The sequence below is a fragment of the Petromyzon marinus genome, chromosome 1 (genome assembly GCF_048934315.1).
Source record: "Petromyzon marinus isolate PM22_M1 ecotype Great Lakes invasive population chromosome 1, UKy_Petmar_22M1.pri1.0, whole genome shotgun sequence".
NCBI lineage: Eukaryota > Metazoa > Chordata > Hyperoartia > Petromyzontiformes > Petromyzontidae > Petromyzon > Petromyzon marinus.
The window spans coordinates 31,692,398-31,713,665 of NC_133667.1; the positions used below are offsets into that span (position 1 = coordinate 31,692,398).

Sequence of the window (21,268 nt, forward strand, 5' to 3'; positions counted from 1 at the left end):
TCCCTGACGACCAATCCGATTTGAATGTTCTCCACTTTTTTTTAATGTTCTCCACATTCAAATCCAATTGGCCATGCCCTACGTCGGGTCCACCTGTGATAGCTCGTCACCATAAAGAATCGAGCACGCTATTTGAACTCACCAACCGTTAGACGCTTTGGGTGTACATTCATTTGGCTCCTAATAGGGTTTGCCTCTCGGCATCCCTTACATAAGGATTAGCACGGTGGACTTTCAAGTCATAGTTTCACACGAAGTAGGCTCTCGCGACCAATATCATCCGTAAAATAGGTTTCTTGGATTTCAATCCAAAGATCGCCGGTCCGATTCGATCGCCCCGTGATGCAGTTAAAACACAGTTTCTTAAATGCCCTGTCTCTGTCCAACCAGCAGTATAAATGGGTGCGCCACAGTTCGTAGATTGTACGTATGTATGTATGTTCAACTTCTTTCGCACCGTACGTAGCCAATCGTGCTAATCGGAGGTACGGGGGACGGACAACCCAACTAAGCACGTAGGGGTACAGTGTGCGTACTCTCACTTCTTCCAAGATCTCAAATACCCTCTCGAGGAGGGGCTCTTAAGAGCTCCCAATAGTGGAGGCCTTTCTGCCAGTGGTGGGGTGAACAAACATTTGCGGGGCGACACCTTTGTTTTTTCCAGCAGCGCTTTGTTTCTGCAAGTTGGCATGCGTCGGGGCTTCTTCGTCCACGCCACCCAGCTCTCCCCTGCCCCTTACATCCTCGTGCCGTCCACCACCAGACGGGGCTGATTCGGCTGCCTCGGGGCGACTACTTCATCGAGCCTCTCACGGAGCCTCCCGGCCAGGGGACCAGCCAAGGGCGGCCGCACGCCGTCTACCGCCGGCACGCCGGGGCCAGCAGCCCTCTGCGCGCCAACCGGACGTGCGCCGTGCCAGGTGACATCCGAATTGTGGAGATTTTTTTACATCCACCGCACCGCAGCTGTAGCTGTTGTCATCGGGTGCGCTCCTCACACCGTGGCCACCGCCAGCGAGCGATGCTGCTCCTCCGCTCGTTGAGCTGCCCACAGTGCCCGTGGCAGGTGAGCCGTCGTGTCACCGCATGACGGCTGGGTTGTCAAAGCGCGCGCCAAGTGAGCTCTTGAGACGTGTGTCCGGTGGGCACACGTCGCGCAATCTCGTCGCTCTGTGTAGCAGGCGAGCCGCGGCATCGCCGGTGTACGCGCACAATCGTTGAAGGACGGTTGTGTTGAGTTTTCGTTAATCGTGCTTGTGCACCGCTGCCAACGCAGTATCAGAACAGCTGTTGTGTGATTTAGAAGCGATGTAACTTCTCACGTGATGATGGGCTTTGAATTTAGAAAGCTTGTGTCCCAATCGTGTAAACTGCGGGGGTGGTTTTTTTTTTACTCTCTAAAACATTTTTATTTTTTTCCCAGACATTGCTTTGTCAAGGGTTTTGCATCTGTGAGCATCGCTGTTTAATGATGTGGAGGAGTGTGAGGGTACTCCGTATCTCCGTTTAATAACCCGGGCGGCGCGTCAACAACTCCTAATCAGGACCGGGAGCCAACATCGCAGCCCACATGGGTGTCTGAGACAAAGAAACTAAGAGCCCAGCAGCCACGGGACAAACACTGTTTGCCCTCGGAAAGGAAATTAATAAACATTCCTCGGCCAAGAGTAATGGTGACAATGACCCAGTGAATTACAGGAAGTCGCAGCTCAGGCTACGAGTGATCATTCTGTGTCAGGATTATGGTGGGAGTGTGCTAATAGAGAGACACACAAACACATAGATAACTTATAAAAATTGTCAAACAAACATACTCTACAAAGCCTCCCATACCACCCAATTTGACATTTCATTTCATTTTATTACTGCCCATAGAGGATTTTTATTCTAAAGATGTGGAAATTTAAATCACCCAAATAATCTAAACGCATGATTATCAATGTGGAGGGAAAAACTGAAGGAGAAAATTCCCCACAACCACGTGGAGAACATGCACACTCCAAATATACAGGCGTCATGGTTAGGGTTGAACCCACGGCCTCCTGTATACCAAGCGAGTTAGTTAACATCTCGCCACCGTAATTGTCCTTTGGTTTGAGCAGCAGGATCGATTCCTGACCAGGGGGTAGCATATCCCATCATCACCATCATTATCCCATAGAATTTGGTGATGTAGGCTTCGGCTGAGAGGTGACCATGAGCAATACATTCTTAAATCTATCTGTGCAGAGCATTGAACCTTATCCTTTCATATCCGTGAAATTTCTTCAGTTATCTCATTTCCCATGGCAAGACTCTCCTGAAACTGGGTCTTGAGACCCAGTCTGGCTCTTGGTCATTAAAGGACATTCATATTGTTGTTATTGTTATGACAAAATGAAGAATGCCTGTTGAGGTCGCACCATTAGGTGCATGGTAGCCACCAGTGGTTTGTCCTGTTATAACAGCCAAATACTCTAATCGGAGAAAAATCCACGCCACCATGGGGAGAGAGACATGCAAACTCCATATATACAGGCGTTTGTTGTAGGGATCGAACCCACGATCTCCTGTATTCCAGGCGAGGTAATTAACATTTCGCCACCGCGGCTGCTTCTGGTGACATCGTGCAGCTTACAACCCGAAAAACACACGAGAGAGCTATTCAGCACGACCGCAAAAAAAAAAAAACCTCCGGCAAGTTGTATTCCATCGTGGTGTTCGATCGAGCAACTGTTTTGTGCTCGGGTTTCACTGAAAACAACAACAACGGCTGGGGGACACGATGTCACGCTCCCCAAAACCCACTTGGCCCCACTGTAAACATCTCTCGGGTTGCCTAACGGGCACTACTTCACGTCACATTATTAGATAAATATGTAGATTTGTAAGTGCATAAATAATCACCACAGCCGCGATAAATAGCACAGGATGTTCTTGTTAAGAGACATGTTTCATTTTGCGAGTTTCCGAAAAGAGTTGTAACATTTATGATTTGCTTCATATGAAACCCATCAGACACCCCGCATACGGTCTCATTATCTCTGTATAAACAGTGCTTATGAGTTGCTATCAATTGAGATACAAAAATATAAGCCTTAGTTTCACGAAGTTTTTTTTATATATAAACACGACAAGGTTGTTATTTTTCCTGGAAAAGATATTTTTTATATCGATCATCCAAGAAAGCTTTGTTGTGCGCCGCAGATAAATTATTTTTACATTGTATGGTCGAATGTGAGGCACCATTGATAGGGTGTGTGTGGCTTTTTTAGTGTGACAATGATTCACTTGTCAATATACATTTGTTGTGTCACTATCACAATGTCTGGGCCCCATTCTCGTGAAATTGCAAACAAATTACTATTATCCATTGAATTCAAACTTGTTATGATTGGTTGAGAAAGAGCACTCGCTGTGCAAGCCTGTGTCCATTTCATCGACGTTCAATGGGAAAACTTATTTGTATTACGTACATGAGACATGGCTAGCGGTAGCTGCTTGTTGCAGAGGTTCACGGTTCGAATCCAGTGGCTGTCCTGGTTATCACTGCGAGCGAAATTAACTGTAAAAATACTATGCTCTGTCTGCTTTCCAGTGGACGTTAAACATCCCGTGACGTCCTTCGCCAAGTGTAGGCCATTGTGTGCCAGCGTCATGTTCCAAATTTTCCAATTAAAAAAAATCGCGCAAATGACCAAGTCATAGCCGGCGGCGGCCACTGGATTTGAACCGTGAACCTCTGCAACGTGAAACCCCGTGCGGTTTCCCTGGGTAACAAGCATGAATTAATACATGACAATGAAATAAGGTCACACTCAACTGCAAACCTGGTGACCTGATGTCAATCACTGGTAGATAGTTCAATCTGAACCGGTGCCTCCAATGATTCACAAGAAAGGTCAAACAGAATTCCATGACCAAACCAGCAGTGGATTTACCAAAGGGTTGTACATTATTATCGGTTGCTTTCAGATGCGCTTCTGCGGCGGTCTGGAACGCTTTTCCGATATTGGGAAGCCACTGAAGCTATGCGCTTTTAAATCATCTAGATTGAAAACTCATTTCTTTAGAACCGCTTTTTGTGCTCCGTTTGTTGTCGTTCCTCCGCACCTCCGATTAGCACGGTTAGCTACATACAGTGCGAAAGAAGTTCAACGTACATACAGACCTTATAAACAGTATACAATTGTGCATATACAGGCCCTCCACTGCTGTTTTCTGTTGCCAAGCATTTAAAATCAAACCTAGTCTGCATGAGAGGCCACCTTTATGAGATCTAGAAGCAGTTTTCTGATGTATGCTTCTGTGGACCATTCTCTTAACGTGAGACAGATTAACTGCCCTGCGAGAGTGTCGAATGGGTTCTTTCTCGTATGACGCAATGGCGATATCAAAATCGGGATGAAGTTTTTGAAAAATATATATAAAGTTGCATGTTTAGCCACGGATTTCATAACTGCCAAGCGGTGTTGGAAGGGTCACGCACTGTTGGTGTTCATATCTGCGGGCATCGTGTGTCGCCGGTCGGCTTCCATGAAAACTGCGCCACTCAAAACAACATCGGAGATGTTAGCGTGGACTTCAATAACAATCAAGTAATTTCCCACTCACTTGTTGGGTGTAATAAAGTGGCCACTTTACCCAGGGGAATTAAAACATAAAACCCGGTGGCTGTAATTGGGGTAATTTAGGTGGAATTTGATCAAGTCAGCTGTTGATCCCCCCCCCACTTCCAGCCTCCTTTTGTCAGTTTCCTTCAGGTCCGGTGTTTATTTTGTGGCACGCAAGGCAACCCCCCACCCACCTTATTGCTAATGTGCTGCACGTAAACACAATTAAAGAGGTCCTCCCACATTACCCATATACGCTGTTGAGGCAAGTGCTGTTCGCGAACACATATTGAGGCCATCGGTGATGTGGCCAGCCAGTGCTGACGCTAACATACTGCACTATGCACCGCTCCAAGTACTCGTTATCGGCTGAGTCAAGCTCGAGGGAAAGCCCAGGACAGGTTCTGATGCCACTCGCCACTGGATAGTAGCCATGTCTTGAAATTGAATGCAAGTCACTGGGTTCGTGACTCAGTTTACGAGCCACTTGTACCACCATTCCGCGCAGACACAGCTACGCGGGCATACAAGTTTAATATTTGCAGCAGCAACAACCCAAAAAAATATCCCCACTACTTAGGTTATGCCTCACTGAAAATGAGTGCTGGTGCTCCGTGAAAATATGAGTTATTCATCGACATTTCCAACCAAAATGAAGGAGAGTTGCGCCAGCGAGAGTGGAAGCACTTCTCAGTGTGTGTGGGTACGCTGGGCTGGCAATAGAAGGCCGACGTGGACTGAGCCCCCCAAGAAAACAAGAGACCAGAACCAGTAAAAAAAAAAACATGTTGGCGGGAAATCGAGCTTTCAGTTTGGTTCCTCCCGTATCATCACCTGTGATACGAACTTACCATTTTATAGGGGGTGGGGGGAAAAGTATGGAAAGGGGGGGGGAGGGATGAGGAAGAGGAGGGGGGTCAAGACCGAACATTGGAAACAGCCAGAGGTGAGTGAGTTTCTGAGGGGTATCAGATCTCCCCACGAGACAAGGACCACTGCTGGGAATTCCTGTCCGTTAATGACCCCGTGGGACAAAAAAATGTGCAAAATCGACACTTCTGTTGCTTTTTACCGATCTCTTATCTGCTTTCATACAGATTGATTACAGCAGCTGCCATATCGGTCTATATTTTGCAGCCCGAAGCCATCTTCACCTTACGGATTAGTGTCATGGCCACACCACAATGCAATGCAACGCTGTGGAGGTTATATCACCGGAGTAGATAGCTGCAGACTTCACGTAAATAAATAAATAAATATGGAAGTGAACGGTTTTCGCTTTTAATCGAGAAGATCTCTATGAGAGTAAATGGCATTCTCTTTAACGACAGTGAATGATAGTTACTTTACCAGAACTTATACTATAAATAAGCAATTTAACGTGGCTTTCACTTTAAATGTATAGATTTTTAGCGAAAGTGAATGAATGTCACTTTAAACAAAATATCTACAGACGTGAACGGAGATGTATTAGGATGCATCAAAATGTTGTGCTTATGTTGATGTCTGTGTTTGACCAAATCATCTGATCAAACCTTGGAAGCTAAGCAGGTTTGAGCCTGGCTATTGTTTGGATGGTTGTCCACTATCCATAAAAACATAACAATTGTGATACTGCATTGGCAATGGTACACGAGCGCAAATAACAAATTTCAGCACAATCTTCCACACTTAGGATTTGTGCGCAGCTATTAAAAATAAACTATTACAACTAAACAATTTATTTTTATTTTACCACGTAATGCCTACTGAGATATGTAGCTCTTTTTCAGAAGCGACCTGGCCACAAATGATAGCTCAACAAAGTGGCTTATCATGTGGAATTTTACTCTAAACGGACGTTGTTTCTAAATGTGGAGGACCTAGAGAAAAATCCCCGCGACCACGAGAAGAGAGAGACATGCAAACTCCAATTATACAGCAGGCGTCATGGATCTGGATCGAACCCACGAGCTCCCGCATACCAGGCGAGGGAGTTAACATCTCGCCACGTTGTCCTCGTCCGCCAGACTCGCCGGTGGAGGCGAACCGGGTGGAGCTGCACCGCGAGCGCTGGGAGGAGCGGCGGAGGCGGGCGATGGTGCCGGGGAGGAAGATCGTGGGACGCTCGCGGGAGGTCAGCCACGAGCGCTGGGTGGAGGCCCTCGTCGTCGCCGATGACAAAATGGTGGACTACCACCGTAAGGGCAGCACCGAGGCCTACGTCTTCACCATCATGAATATGGTGCGGCGCCAGGAGCAAGGGCAGTGCTGATCTGAGTGTTTTCTTTTTGTTTGGAAAGTGGAGGTCACTTACGTGTTTGTGTGTCTTGTGTGTATGTGCGTGTGAGATATATCCGGGCAGATGAGGTTGCGTTATCTGGGACATATGAACCGCATGTCCGATCTCCACATGCCCAAGCAACTTCTGGCTGGATAGAGGGGGCTAAATAGGCACGACATGGGCAGGGAACGAGATGGGCTGATGTGGTACAGGAGGATGTGGAGCTGGGGTGGACTTGCTGACGACTGCTACCAGCGGTGTCAAGATAGGCCTCTGTGGAGGAGGCTTGCAAATGACACTAGTGGCTAGTTAGAGGCAGCTGCCATTTTGCCCTAAATAAATCCTTACTCACAGACAATTGCCCCAAGAGTCTACTAAATTCTATAGGGATCTCTGTCTCTTTGTTTCATACACCACTCCCTTGTGTGCCATATTTCCTTAATAGGTGCTTTATAAGAGCACTTTCCCCTCTCCGTCTCTGAGGCTAAATGGGGCATCAGTTTTTTTATATTTCCCTGCCTTTCATCACACCTCACTCCCTACTTGAGAAGACTTTCCATTGTTGTTTATATATTTTTTTAATCACTGCTCTGCAGTTGTGCATAAGTTATGGTGCGTTGCCAAATTCGACTTTGAGAAAGATTTCAAAGGATGTTTGCCAATCTAATGAGGCATTTACATTTAAGAGACAGAAAAACAGCAATAAACATGAACGCCGACATACATAAAAGCCTAACATTTTAGTTTTTACGAATGCGATGGAACAAGTGAATTGAATTTGGGGCTCGCTACATTGTAAGTAGATAAAGTATACGTAACATAAACTAACTCTCAACATGTTTTGATCGTTCCTCCACGTTTTCTCATAAGTCACACAAAGTTTCATATGGGCGTGGAATGCATTAACTCAGTCAGCGGAGCAGGTGCATTGGTGAATCAAAGGCACTAACAACGTAAACTTAACTTGAAAGTCAGGGGCCTTGGTCGAATGCCAAGACCATGTCTAAAAACCTCACCCGCAAGGAGTCGGGGTCAAAGGCAAGTTTGGAAGTAACGAAAGGTTGCCCTTATCTGCCGGTGCTATTTTGCTGCGACAGTAGCAAATGGCACCTGCAGGCTGCGCCATTGATACCGTGCGAGAGAAACATTTCAGTGTTCGTGGGGAACGTCAACACGAACGTCAACACCACGTTGTGACGACAATCACACTAATGCACAACTGAAACAATTGCCTGCCTTGCTAACATCACCCCGACTGGAGGCGTGCACAAGGGATCTTGCTGTACTGTGGACAAAGTAGCCTTAGTTGTGTTTTTTTTTTAGATGTTGAGGCAAGTGGTCCTTTTTGGGGATTGCCAGACCAAATAGGTTGAGAACCACCGTTCTTAAGCCTCACCTCAATAAAAACTGATACACTCATCCGCAGCATAACTCAAACAATCACCGTAAAATAAGGAGCCTCTGCATTTTGAAAGCATTTATTTTAAATCCCTGCTGGACCACTGATCGAATATTAGTGATCCATAGCTCGCTCTGTGGGTGGCATCGTAGCGAAGGTTTGGTTCATTTCAGAAGCACTTAAAACAACACAGGAAACACCACAGGCCTCATGATTTACGCTGCACCTGCGCAAACATACAATGGATCACACGTGGCGGTGCTTTGTTGCAAAAAAAAAGTTTAAAAGGCTGTTTTTCCTCCCACTCTTTCATATACAATCTTTGAACGATTACGGGGTCATGGAGTGCTCACAATCGGATCAAGCCTGTGAGGAAAACTGCGAGAATATATTCCATGAATATCATTAAAAGTTGCTCAAATCGTACTGAACAATGACCTTCATAGGCAGTTCTGTTGTATTGCTCGTAGAGAAAAACATAATTCGGAACCACCTGATGGTCAAGTATCCAGCTTATTGTCAACCATGCAGAGAAAGCAACAGAATCGCTCGGATTGGTGGAAACTGCCAGAGCAGTGGCCTGGAGTTGTTTAAATGGCCAACGTTTCTACAGACTAACAGTTGTGCAGCTTCAGGGCCAAGAGGAACCACCCATTACATTCCGTCAAAGGCCTGGTAAGAGCCCTTTGTAGGCTCAAGGGCATAATTAATATCACTAGACCTAATATTAATTTTGGCTTAGTCCATAAACTGCACACTATTACTTGTTATTATAACGTGACATTAACTTATCTTGCCATTTTATTCTATCAATTGAGGTATGTAAGGACCGTAAGGTGTTTTGCGATTAAAATGCGGGCGTGGGTCTGAGTCGGGGGGCGTGCCATCGAGGGGCAGCTCAAACATCATTGATGGAGTGCAGCCGCTCGAATTAAGGCGATGAATCTGCAAGCGAGCAACCCTGATCGGAATTCTGAGATGGATTTTCAATTTTCATCAGTGTGCCGCACTCTGAATAAGATGGATTTAATTAAAATTCCACTTTACGTGCCTTTTTGGGCTCTAATATGGCAGAAATACTTTTGTGCGGTACTGTTAATTTCATAATTGCACTTTTAATTACGCGTTCATGGTCGCCGTTTGCCTGAAACTTTTTGGGTCATTGCCAGGGCAAATCCATAGATGTCATATCTAAATCGCACCCCCAATTAAACCGACGTGAGTGAATGTTTCATCAAGTGCTATTTCCTCCGAGAGTATAAACCTGCGGTGGAGTGATTTAATAATTATTTCAGGCACGACACTGAAGTGGTATTTTATATCAGCGATGCTTGAAATAAAATTACAGACGCAGGGATTTCACTTAAATATTGGAGGATGCCAAAAAAATAATATTTAATATTATGATCTGTCGTCACCCCAGCCTACTCAGGCTGATGCCTTTGCTGCCAGTTTCAATCGCATATTTTACAACACGGCTTGAATCCCTACCTCGCCTTAGCTGAGACTGCATCCCAGGGAACATGTAATTGTAAAAAAAAATATTTTAATCAAAGTCCATCCTTGAAATTTCAGCTGCCCTCAGAAATTGTGAATCCTTGAGAGCGTGTAGCAGAACCGCTCTCTCGCCATTTGTCTTCTGCCAGGCGTACCTATAGTGACAGCTGGCATACGGCACGAGAGGAGAGAGAGAGTTTTAATGAGACCGGTGATTGAGCGGAGCTGGGGCTGCCCCCGCAGGTCGCTGGATTGTTTCGTGAACCGAGCATCGGGAACCTCATCAAGGTGGTCCTGGTGCGGGTGATCCTTCTTGAGCAAGAGGAGGTGAGGCCCGGACGCGGAGTGACCAGTGGAGGCAAGAGGAGGGGAAATATTCTTCCCCCTTCCCACCAAAGACGACGACACTCGGATTTCCCAGAGGAAATCTCCCCCCCCCCCATCCCTCTTTCTCTCTCTCTCTCTCGCCACCACCCAATTATATGTTTTTATTTATTTACTTCCTTCCTGTTTCACGTTTGCAAATCTAAACGGACGTTAAAATGGATGCGTGCTCTGTATTATAAGAATAATAATTAATTGGCCACTCTTTCATTTATTATCATGCAGTTTGGTAATACCGGTTTAACAAAAACAAATATATTTTCCCGGTTGGTGTTTTTTTCCCCCCTGTGTTTCCCATGCCTCTCTTTTGTGTGCAATCAGCAAGACCTGAAGATCGTCACGAATGCTGAGAAAACTCTGGCCAGCTTTTGCAAGTGGCAGAAAAACATTAATGTCGGAGATGATTCACACCCAAACCATCACGATGTGGCCATTCTTCTCACCAGGTACAAAGACAAATATTTCCCCATGTAGCCTTTAACACACTGTTGGAGCAAGCGCTGCTTGCGACCACTTGTTAATGCCAGCATACTCATATACACGCACAAGTCAAAGATCCCCAGTACATTGCATCGATGAAGATGGTTACTGTTTGCGAGCACCTATTAAGGGCTGCACGTTGCATGATGGAGTCATGTAACCATCGTCATGCCTGACTTGTGTTGCCAAATTGCTGCGCCAGATACTTATTTAAAGCTGAATGGACCTAGGGGAGGCCCACGACTGGTTTAGATATCCCTCAACACTGATGTTAGCCGACACTGGGAAATTGGTTCTCGGTTTGCCGGGTTCATAGCGCAGTGGCACAAAGCATCGGGCCATCACTGCCCCCACACACAAATGCACGCACACGCGTGCACACTCTTGAATTTCGCGTGGTCGGTAGGCTCGTGAGGGGCTCGTAACAAAAAACCCCCGAAAAATTGATCAGCGTGGGTCAATGTGACCATCGTTGTTAGTTGACTATGCAGTGGCTATGGGACAAATGATTGTGCGATCTGAAGTGCAGAGTATTGCAATTTGTAAGCAATAAAACGAATTGTATACCGTGTTCTCGGAATTATAAGACACACTTCCCCCCACCCTCCTCGGTATTTTAAAGCAAAAGTTGGGGGAGTGTGTTTTAAAATCTGCTAGGTGCGCGTGTGTGCGTGTGTGATGAGATTTTTGTTTTACTTTATTGACACCGGGCACAAGATTTGGGTGCCTGATCATCCGGAGAATACGGTAACCGTAGATACTTAGCAATTTGTTAAAGTGTATCGGGACGTACTAATTTTTTTTTTCATATATATACAGTGCAGCATAAGTTAGATGCGATCATTCAAGCAATGGTTGTGCAAATTTCTCTTGTGCTCTACATTATATAAAGAGCAATTAATTATGCACAACAATCACCTTTGCTTCTGGCAATGTAATTATAAATAGCAATCATGCAATACATGGCATGGAAAAGTTATTGGCCCTTGATGAGTACAACAATGAAGCTAAAGATTCCCCCAGTAGCCTCAACAGCTTGTTGGGACAAGGGATGTCAGTGAGCACCTATGTAGGATTTCTGAGTACGAAGACAAATATCCCTCTTATCGCCTTTAATAGACTGTTGTGGCACTTATGAATGCTGCCATGGGATGTGAAGGGGTGGGTGGCGAGCACCATGCCCAGCCACCTTTGTCGCCCAGTGCTGATATTTACACACTGCACCAGGTGTTCGTTTAAGGCTGAGCCTTGGATTGGTTCAAATATTTGACGCTGTTATTAGTAATTAGCGGGAATCAAAATCAAGTCGCTTGGTACGTAGCGCAGCGTGATAATCACTGCAAAGAGACAAAGACAAAGACCCCCCCCCCCCCCCATATCGCCCGGCCGCCTATATCTCCCGAGTGGCGATGTTTATATATCGCACCAGATACTCATTTGAGGCTGAGTCGACCCAAGGGAGACCCAGGACTCGAGTCCCCGGGTTCGTAGCGCTAACCGCTACACTGCCGCTCCCCACGACTTACATATGCGCACATAAAGGTGCAAGGGTTGTTAACAATTATGATTTCACTAAGTTACAATCCTTGAAAATCCACTGCAGGATGAAGGACTCCCCATGCCACATCAGGCATTGGAGTTGCTTTTACTGTACTGACCACGCTGGTCAATACGGGTTGGTAAAATGCGGGACCATAGATCTATTCAGATATCACTCACCAACGATGTTAGCCAAGGCTGTGAATCGAACTGAGGTCGCTGGGTTCACAGCTTGCAGCTCTACACACCATGCCACCACGTCTCACCCACTGATACATATTTGATACATCAAATACACACATTGTATTTGAGTACTGCATTCAGTTGTCAAGATTGTCATTCGGCTAAGCAGAAACAATAGCAATTGTCGCGAACAATACTTGTTCAACGTGCTAATGAATTTGTTTTGCTGTGTCGGGTGGAGGGTTTCTAATGACACAGGTTTGGTCAGATGAATTACGTGACCTAGCCCAAAGATCAGTTATGAACGAGAACCTGAAGAGAAGAGGACAGAAAGTGTATGGTCATGTTCACACAGCTGTACGCACTGTGCCCACTGAAAACAAAGTTATAGATACGACCAAACTCCATGCAGCTCCGTGCAGAGAGGCGCCTCGTAATTTATTCCCAATTTAAATAGTGTGTTCTTGCTCAGATTACCGCCAGAAACGTACCCCGTAAAAACAAATAAAGTGTTTTAAAAAAAAGCTTTTCTCATAATATTTGCGGCAAATTTCCTCATGCAAAATACGTGTAGACGGGTTGTCAGGACTGTTTTGGATCAGATTACGGGTTGCAATGTACGTTCTCTGACACCTTCATGCAGACTTCTTTACTTCTCGAAGTCACTCACTCCCATGGCAATGGGATTATTTGCAGTGAAGGGCACTGATATCCCGGCAAGCAAATAAAGATATTTACTTTTTGCTGGAGGTACTTGCCTGGAGGTACTTTAGTGCAGCTCATATTGCGTAGCGGAAGCCGAGCAACGCTGGGTTGTGCTGAGCGGCATGGCACAAAAAACACAACCTCACTGAACACTGCTTGCCTCTGTCACCTGGTGCTCGTAATCGCGCACGTCACTGCACAAGGTACACATTTTTGGCTGGGTCAACTGCTGAGAGGCCCAAGCAGGTTTCGTATCAACTTTGTTATGTGGCGGGACCATGAGAGATAGTGACCACTTGGGGAGGTCTTCATCCAACAGTCATTTGAGCACGGTCGAGATGTTTGCATGCTCAGAAAACTGAACTCAACCCCACAGGATCTTTGTGCGGTCTTCTCACTACCACACCAGAGATGCGTATATGATAGCTTTTACAGAGATGCACACGAGTACAAAGGCAGCAAAGATTCCTCTCATAGCCTACATTGAGTGGTGGCGTAAGTGTTCCTTTGCAAGGCCGGGCATGGCGCTCGAGGATGGAGTGTGGCAAGTACTAGGCCTGAACGATTTGGGGAAAATATCTAATTGCGATTTTTCTGACAGATATTGCGATATCATTTGCGGTTCCATTTTTTAAAGACAAGCTTCAGTTCAATATTCACTGTGTAATAGATTTAAAACGTGTGATGGAGCATTACCACATGATACTATCAAAATATGAATTGCTCTCTATATATTCTAATGCAGGGATGAGAACTTACAGGTATGAATTGCTTCCATCATTTATTTATTGAAATGTTTTGATTGAAATAAAACAATCAAAGATAGAACAATTGTTAAGTTAAATAAATAAAGTTATTAATAATAACACAAAAATTCCAATAAGAAAGTAACAGGACTTTTCAAATCGCAAAAAATCGCAGCCTTTGCAATTTGCTAATCGCATTGTTCCAAAATTGCGATTTCGATTTGAAATCGATTAATCGTTTAGCCTTAGCAAGTACCGTGCCTGGCCGGCCTTTGCCTCCCCAGTGCGAATGTTTACGATGCCACACCAAGGAGGCTCAGGGGCAATTCGAATATCACTCGCTACTCATGTAGCTACTAATGTAGCGAGTGATATTTATTATGCTACTAATGTAGCGAGTGATATTCGTGGCTGGGAATTGAACTCACATTGTTGGATTCACAGCACAGTTCCGTTCCCTGGCCCACCCCGGCCACCACCATATTTGAAATTAGGACATTTTTTGTATATGAAATGAAAAAGAAACAACGCATAATGGTAGATTATAAGACGAACCTACTTTTCTTTGAAGTAAGTTTCCCTGCGGCATGTAAAGCACTTCAAAGCAAATACACGAAAAATGCCGTACAAATGCATAATAATACCATTTTAAAGATGATAATGGTGGTGTACGGGTTGCTCTGTAAGCTATCATTTTGTATATCATCTCAAAGAAGTGAGCCAAGATCAGTAAAATCGTGGCTATGAATCTAGTTTTTAGCCATTGGTGATTAACCTGGGTTCTGAAGTGTAGCCATTTGATGTGTCTTAGTCCAGTCACAAACTGCTTTCCAGCACTTGATTTTTATTATTCTAGTTCTGAGATTTACACTTTCTGAGTTGACAGGCATGCAATGAACACTATTCAGGGCATATAAAGGTATAGCCACAGTGCAAGATTTTGTTAGTGACTCATAATTAGGTCTTTGACATCATCTTTCTGGGTCATACTTTGACTCGTGGTTGTACACAGCTAGCTGTGAGAGTTTTGAACAGATAGTTATTGTATCATGACATAACACTGATTGCACAATTGCAATTAACTAGAAGGAAAACATGTATCATGATGATGACACTGATGATGACAGTGCTAACAGTTATGATAATGTTTGTAATAATTATGAAGACGTCAGTGATAATGATGCTGATGAAAATGATGATGAGAAATATGATGATGCAACTATGATAATGATGTGTCTGATTGATGATGATGATGATGATTCAATGATGACGGTGATAATTATGCTGATGATCATGACACTTATGAAGATGATGCAAACAATAAAATGCTGCTGTCCGATGCCGCCGATGATGACAAAGAGGATTATGACAGTGATGATGATGACGATGACGATGATGATGCTAAGAAGAACGACGATGATGACGACGATAATAACGATGGTGACAGAGGCGGTGCCGATCTTTCGCCCAAGGAGGGAGCTGTGCGCGGGGCGGGGTGAACCGTGCGGGACCCTGGGTCTGTCGCACCTCTCGGGGATGTGCGTCCCGCAGCGCAGCTGCAACGTGAACCAGGACATGGGCCTGCCCCTCGTCTACACGGTGGCGCACGAGCTGGGGCACAAGTGAGAAACGCCGCGATCACCCAATCGGTTCCACCGCGCCTCGACCTGGCACCACCGCATGCGCTTACCCGGCTCAAGCTACCACCCTCCGTCCTCCGCTCGCCACCCGCCACTCATCGTCTTTACTTTGGTTTTTTCTAAAGCACTCTAACCCCCTCCTGTTTTCTGTACATCATAATTTGTATTCAACGTTGCCTTAAGGAACTGCGCCAAGTATACATACTCTGGTTTGTTTACAGTTGTGTTCCTCCAACAGATATGTTAGATTGCAAACTAATTTCTTTAGAACTGCTTTTGTGTGTTTAATTTGATGTCCCCCCCCCCCCCCAGTACCCCCGATTAGCACGGTTGGCTATGTACGGCATGAAAGGTCAACATACATACATTTGAAGTGATTTTGTTGGTATTGGTGGTGATTGTGATAATGATGATGATAATGATATCACAGATTCTGACGGCGGTCGTGGCAACTTTGATGCCGGTGGCCGTGTTTGATGCCGTACCGATTCTGACAGTTGCGGGCGGTGCTGATTCCGGTCCCGGTGACACTTGCTGGCGGTTGCAGTCGCAGGTGGCGGCAGCGGCAACGGCAGCGGCACCGTTTCCGGCGGTTGTTGCAGCTCCGATTCTGCTGCCACTGCTAATATTGGTTGTGGGTGACTCGCGACCGCGGTCGTGTCGGCGTGCAGCCTGGGCATGCGCCACGACGGGCAGGGCAACGATTGCGAGCCCGGGGCGTTGGGCCACCCGCTCGTCATGGCACCGCACATCGTCTACGACTCGGCCTCCCTGGGCTGGTCGAGCTGCAGCCGGCAGTACATCACGCGCTTCCTCGAGTGAGCCCATCCTCATCCCCCATGCCGCACGCAGGGCCCACTTCTGTCTGCTCCGATCGTTCGAAGGATTTGCCTGTTGTTTAATCCTCGGTCGCTGGGCCGTTGAGATGTCACGTCGCTTTTCCAAAGGGAGATCTGGGTGTATATATATATGTACTTGTGTATGTCTGTTGAACTTCTTTCGCACCGTACGTAGCCAACCGTGTCAAATCGCAGGTTGCTAAGCGCAAGCCCAAAAGGACGAAAAATGCCGAGCGAACAGCAACAAACGGCGCCGTGGAAGTTCCAATCGATAATGAGTTAATACCATTCATGAATTGAGCAAGGTGCTGAGAATTCGGGGGAAAGAGACGATGGGAGGGAAGCACAGAGAGTCGAGCAGCGAGTGGAAAGAAGCAGAAAGAGAAGTGGTGGGAGCTGTGGTGCGGTGGTTGAACACTGTGTGGGTGAGATGAAACAGTGAGTTTCTGGAAGACCGAGTGCCCAACATGGGCACTGGAAATGCGAAAAGTTCACAGAAACAGTAACCGTGGTAGTAGCGATAAAAGAGTCAGAAGGATGTGACTGACCAACTGCTGAGAAATTCACCGGAGTGAATCAATGTGCGTGCTGGATCATCAGTAAACTATACATTTTGAAGACAAGGAGATATCTAAAGCATTTCCTGTACGTTCGTACGGTCTGAGCAGTGAAATCCAGCAGTTTATTAAACCTGAAACGGGGTGGGGGGGGGGGGGGTACGGTTTTCATATTTTCATTTAAAACAGATGCCATAACGTCTCGTGTACGACCCGCCGTATCAAACTTCAAAAGAGACTTTAACACAATTTCGTGAACGTGAACAGTCATTTCCAGTGGAAGAAAAAGAGGTACAGGTTGTGTGAAGCAGCTTCGGCCGATTTTAAAGGCCACGTGCAACACCGATGACAATAGACAACGCTGCAACGACAATTTAGACAGCTGGCTGTTATGCCACGAAGGTAATTGTCCTCGGACAAAAAATAAAACGACTTGAATCGTTCCAAGTAAACCCAATGCACCGGTGCTGTGTTTGTAGATACTGACAGGGCCAACATGCTCGGAGAAAAAACAGGTGGCACGGAAATGTTATGCAGCGTCCCGAAGGACTTCACTCCATTGCCCCTCTCTGTCTATCCCGGTCCCAAAATAATGACCATTATAATAGCACATTAGTGCTAATATTAGCATTGATACATTAGCAGAGTATTGCTCTGGGGCCTAATTAACCCGTCAACGCCCTCACATCTGCTTATCGGGCGAATGCCAGACCGCCACAGCGAGTGTGAAGAATAATATAACGTGAACTGCCTTTGACCACATCACCCAGAATCCACCCGATTTTTGTCAGATTTTGGAAGACAAGCAGGGTTGAGCCTGGATAGCGTCTGGGATGGGGTGACCATCATCTACAAAACAGTTGATTCGGCCATGCTGCTGGCAATTAACAAAAAAACACCAACACACTCGCCGCCAACAACACCTTACCACCTTAAAATAAAAAATATATGTTTCGGTGACGCATTGGACAATGGCCATTCTTCATGCACAAAACAGGTTCCCATTGGGCTGCGAGTCTACGTGGTGGTCAGCAGAAAGGCAGATCAGCAAAATTCATTGTTGTCCTGGACATCAATGCTCCCTGCCTTAACCATCCTGCATTGACCAGCGTGGTAAAGTACGGTGATGTGGAAGCCCTCGTCCAGCAGTGGATTGGTGCATATGTAGATGCACAACAGTCAGTGCTTAGTGCACCACACACATCAAGTACTGTACTGAAGAAGCTTGATTCCATATATCACTCGGCCTTAAGATTTGCATTGAACTGCCCATATAGGACTCACCAACTGTGATCTCTACATTTGGTCAAACTTAACATCTCTTAATGTTCGACGGCTTGTGCACCAGATCTTATTTATTCACGATGTACTTGCAAAAAAATCCGCAGACTACCTGCTGGATCTCCTCTCTGTTTCAAAGAACAAATTTGACCTCAGGTCTTCGCTCATTTACCAGCTTCACATTCCCTATTGCCGTACAAAAACTGGAGGAAGGGCCTTTGCTATTGATGCCCCCAGGGTCTGGAATGCTATTCCAAATAAACTGCAACTTGAATCACTACCTATGAGATCTTCACTCAAAACTGCTCTAGAGGAGTTGTACACCCCTAGCTGCCACTGCTATTCAGTGGCCTAAAATAAAATAAAATGTTTCGCTCCAGATGACCGCTGCAGAGTATTATCTGTATTTTGATTTAGTGTGCTGATCTTAAAGGTGCATTGATAAATGTGATACTCCGACTGATGTTCCTGTTGTTGTGGAGTGACTCATGCAGGCAGCTATGGCTTTAGGGTTTGGTGTTACATGTTATTTATGTAGTTTATTGTAAAAAAAAATCGGTCACAGTCCCTATGATCACTGTTACATTGCATTTATGGATTTATTTTGGTGATTTCGAAGACGTTTTTTGGTTTGGCCATGTTTTTGTTTATTGTAGTACGGAGTTAGACTGATGGCCTTAATCTTAGTTGTCTTGTGGTTGTTGTTGTTGTTTGACTTGCATCCCACTGGGATTTTTGCACACAGCGTTGGTGTATGGTGCTATTTCAGGAATATTTTGATGTTTTTTCCTGGACTTTAAGATGTTCTCTTGTTCATGTTTTAGCTTTTTGTTTGTTGCGGTTGCACCCGATTCAAGAGCCGAATGGCTCACAGGGCTAGTCCAAATAAATGGAACTATGGAACTAAATCTCTCGCTGTTTCACGCCTCTGTCCGACACCAGCCGGGGATGGGGCCACTGCCTGAACGACTGGCAGAGCCACCACTTCGTCCCCACGGGGATGCCCATGGTGCCGCCCGGAGTGCTCTACGATGCCAGCCACCAGTGCCGCCTACAGTACGGCACCACGTCGGCCCACTGCCCCAGGATGGGGGTGAGTTTCCGGCGCAGCGGCTCGTTAATCGGCGGGGGGCCTCCCGCTCATGGTGCGTCGCGCCGCACGCCGCAACGCACCATGAGCGGCGCCAGCCAGGGCTTAAATTTGTTACCTAATATTTCTCGGGTTTCTTTTATGTATACATGTATGTATCTTGAACTTATTTCGCACTGTATGTAGCCAACTATGCTAATCGGAGGTGCGGGGAGGAAGGACAACAAACTAAACACAAAAAGCAGTTATAAAGAAAAGAGTTTTCAATCTAGACTTAAAAGTGCTTATCTCCAGTGGCGTCCTAATATAGGAAGGAAGAGCATTCCAGACGGCCATTATGTATGTATGTTGAACTTCTTTTGCACCGTACGTAGCCAACCACGCTGATTTGAGGTGCCGGCTGCAGTAAGCATATGATTCGTAGCCAGCGCCACTAGTGGAGAGGGACATCGGACGTGGTGTGCAAGGTATGGAAATATCTTCCTCGTAAAAAGATACGGACGGACCTATCTGAAATGAATTCCAGAGTAGCGCCAACTTAACCTCCAGAACACGTGTTTCCACCTCACGTCTTCCTAACCTTTGACCTCCCACCTTGTGACCGTTTTCAAATAACATGTAACCCTCTTAATGCTTCTTACTCTAAGGCCCAGTGTTAATGCAACTGGTGCCCTAGATTGAGAAAGAGCACCCTTTGAAAGGGTGATTGCCCTATGCTATTCATATAAACTACCGAATAGCAGCGGCACAGTGGTTCTCACACTGCACTATAAAAACAAATGTTCTCAATGCCAATACATTTTTGGCGGCACCCCTCCACTGACTTATGCTCTGGGTAGTTGTCATAGTGTCCTACCCCCTAAGGACAGGCCTGCATACCATTTGACCATCTACCCTACTGTATATGGCCCTTGCTGTTTTCTCAGCTGTATTTCCAATTCCTGACATGTGTCACCAGCACGCTGCCAAACCTGATATATCGAAAGTGCTGACATTTAAACAGTCTGATTTTCACACGCAGTACAGCGTGTGCATAATACATATTTAAAGACGATTTGTGAGATTAAGTCCTTCCTCTCATTGTAATATGTGAAATTGTATTTATTGTTCTTGAACTCGAATCATTTTCTAATCAACCCACCAGGCTTACTCGTAGGCTCATTATTCTATATCCTTGACCAATGAGATTACTATTTTTTGGCTGTAAGGCGTTAGGCGATAATAATCCAATAACCGGGTTTGATGGCGTGAATGGACTGTGTGACTGAGCTGGTCACTTCTTGTTCCCCTATCAATGTGACAATGAGAAATGGCCCTTTTATCTCACGTGTGCTACAGCGATATAGGATTGCTGGGCGTTATATCTCCGTGTGAAAATACACCTAGGGCAGTGTGTGGTTGATGGGTATGTAACTGTTGTTTACACTCAATCACAAGAGCTTCGGGGGCTTTGTCCCAAATTTATATGGCCCAAATTTATATGGCCCTATATATTCACTCAAGAGATCCTGAATTGTTGCCATTTGCGCTAACAAGCCTTTGCAAACAAACCATAAATGAACGCCTGTGGGTTTAATTGCTCTTTGGTTTCCCATTTATTTTATTTTCCCAGCCCCCAAAGTTTCGTTGTTTGTTTTTCCCTTTTCCAGTTCACCTCTCCAGGGCCTTCCACACACCCCTTTGGCTTTTTCCCCCACGCCATCTCCTCCCTCTCTTCCCCCTGCCCCTGCCGACAGGATGTCTGCCGTGCGCTGTGGTGCGAAGTGGGAACCGCTTGCTACACCAAGTACGACGCCCCGGTGGACGGCACGTGGTGCGGCGACAACAAGGTGTGCCAGCCGCTAGGCTGCAAGCTGCCCTGCACGGCACCCAGAGATACGCTCCGCAGGTCCCCATAATCAAATGACCGTCGCCGCCAACATCGGTGGCGAGAGAAACCTGAACTGGTCCCAGGCCAACACATTCACCAACGCATACTGACTGGCTCGGTGAAGTACGGTCAAGCAAGCCCCATAGGGCGCCACGGTGGTGAGATGTTAACTACCTCGCTTGGTATACAGGAGGTGGTGGGTT

General features: G+C 46.0%; 1 protein-coding gene across 1 annotated transcript in view; it reads left to right on the plus strand.

Moving 5' to 3' along the window:
* LOC116940051 (A disintegrin and metalloproteinase with thrombospondin motifs 7-like) overlaps positions 1–21,268 on the plus strand; it is an 89,355-nt gene that overhangs the window by 15,360 nt on the left and 52,727 nt on the right. The window contains exons 3-10 of the mRNA XM_032949325.2: positions 764–920; positions 6,602–6,816; positions 9,995–10,078; positions 10,457–10,581; positions 15,261–15,410; positions 16,100–16,246; positions 19,048–19,198; positions 20,932–21,024. Of these exons, the coding sequence (XP_032805216.2) occupies positions 764–920; positions 6,602–6,816; positions 9,995–10,078; positions 10,457–10,581; positions 15,261–15,410; positions 16,100–16,246; positions 19,048–19,198; positions 20,932–21,024 (1,122 nt within the window). The remainder of the gene's footprint in view (positions 1–763; positions 921–6,601; positions 6,817–9,994; positions 10,079–10,456; positions 10,582–15,260; positions 15,411–16,099; positions 16,247–19,047; positions 19,199–20,931; positions 21,025–21,268) is intronic.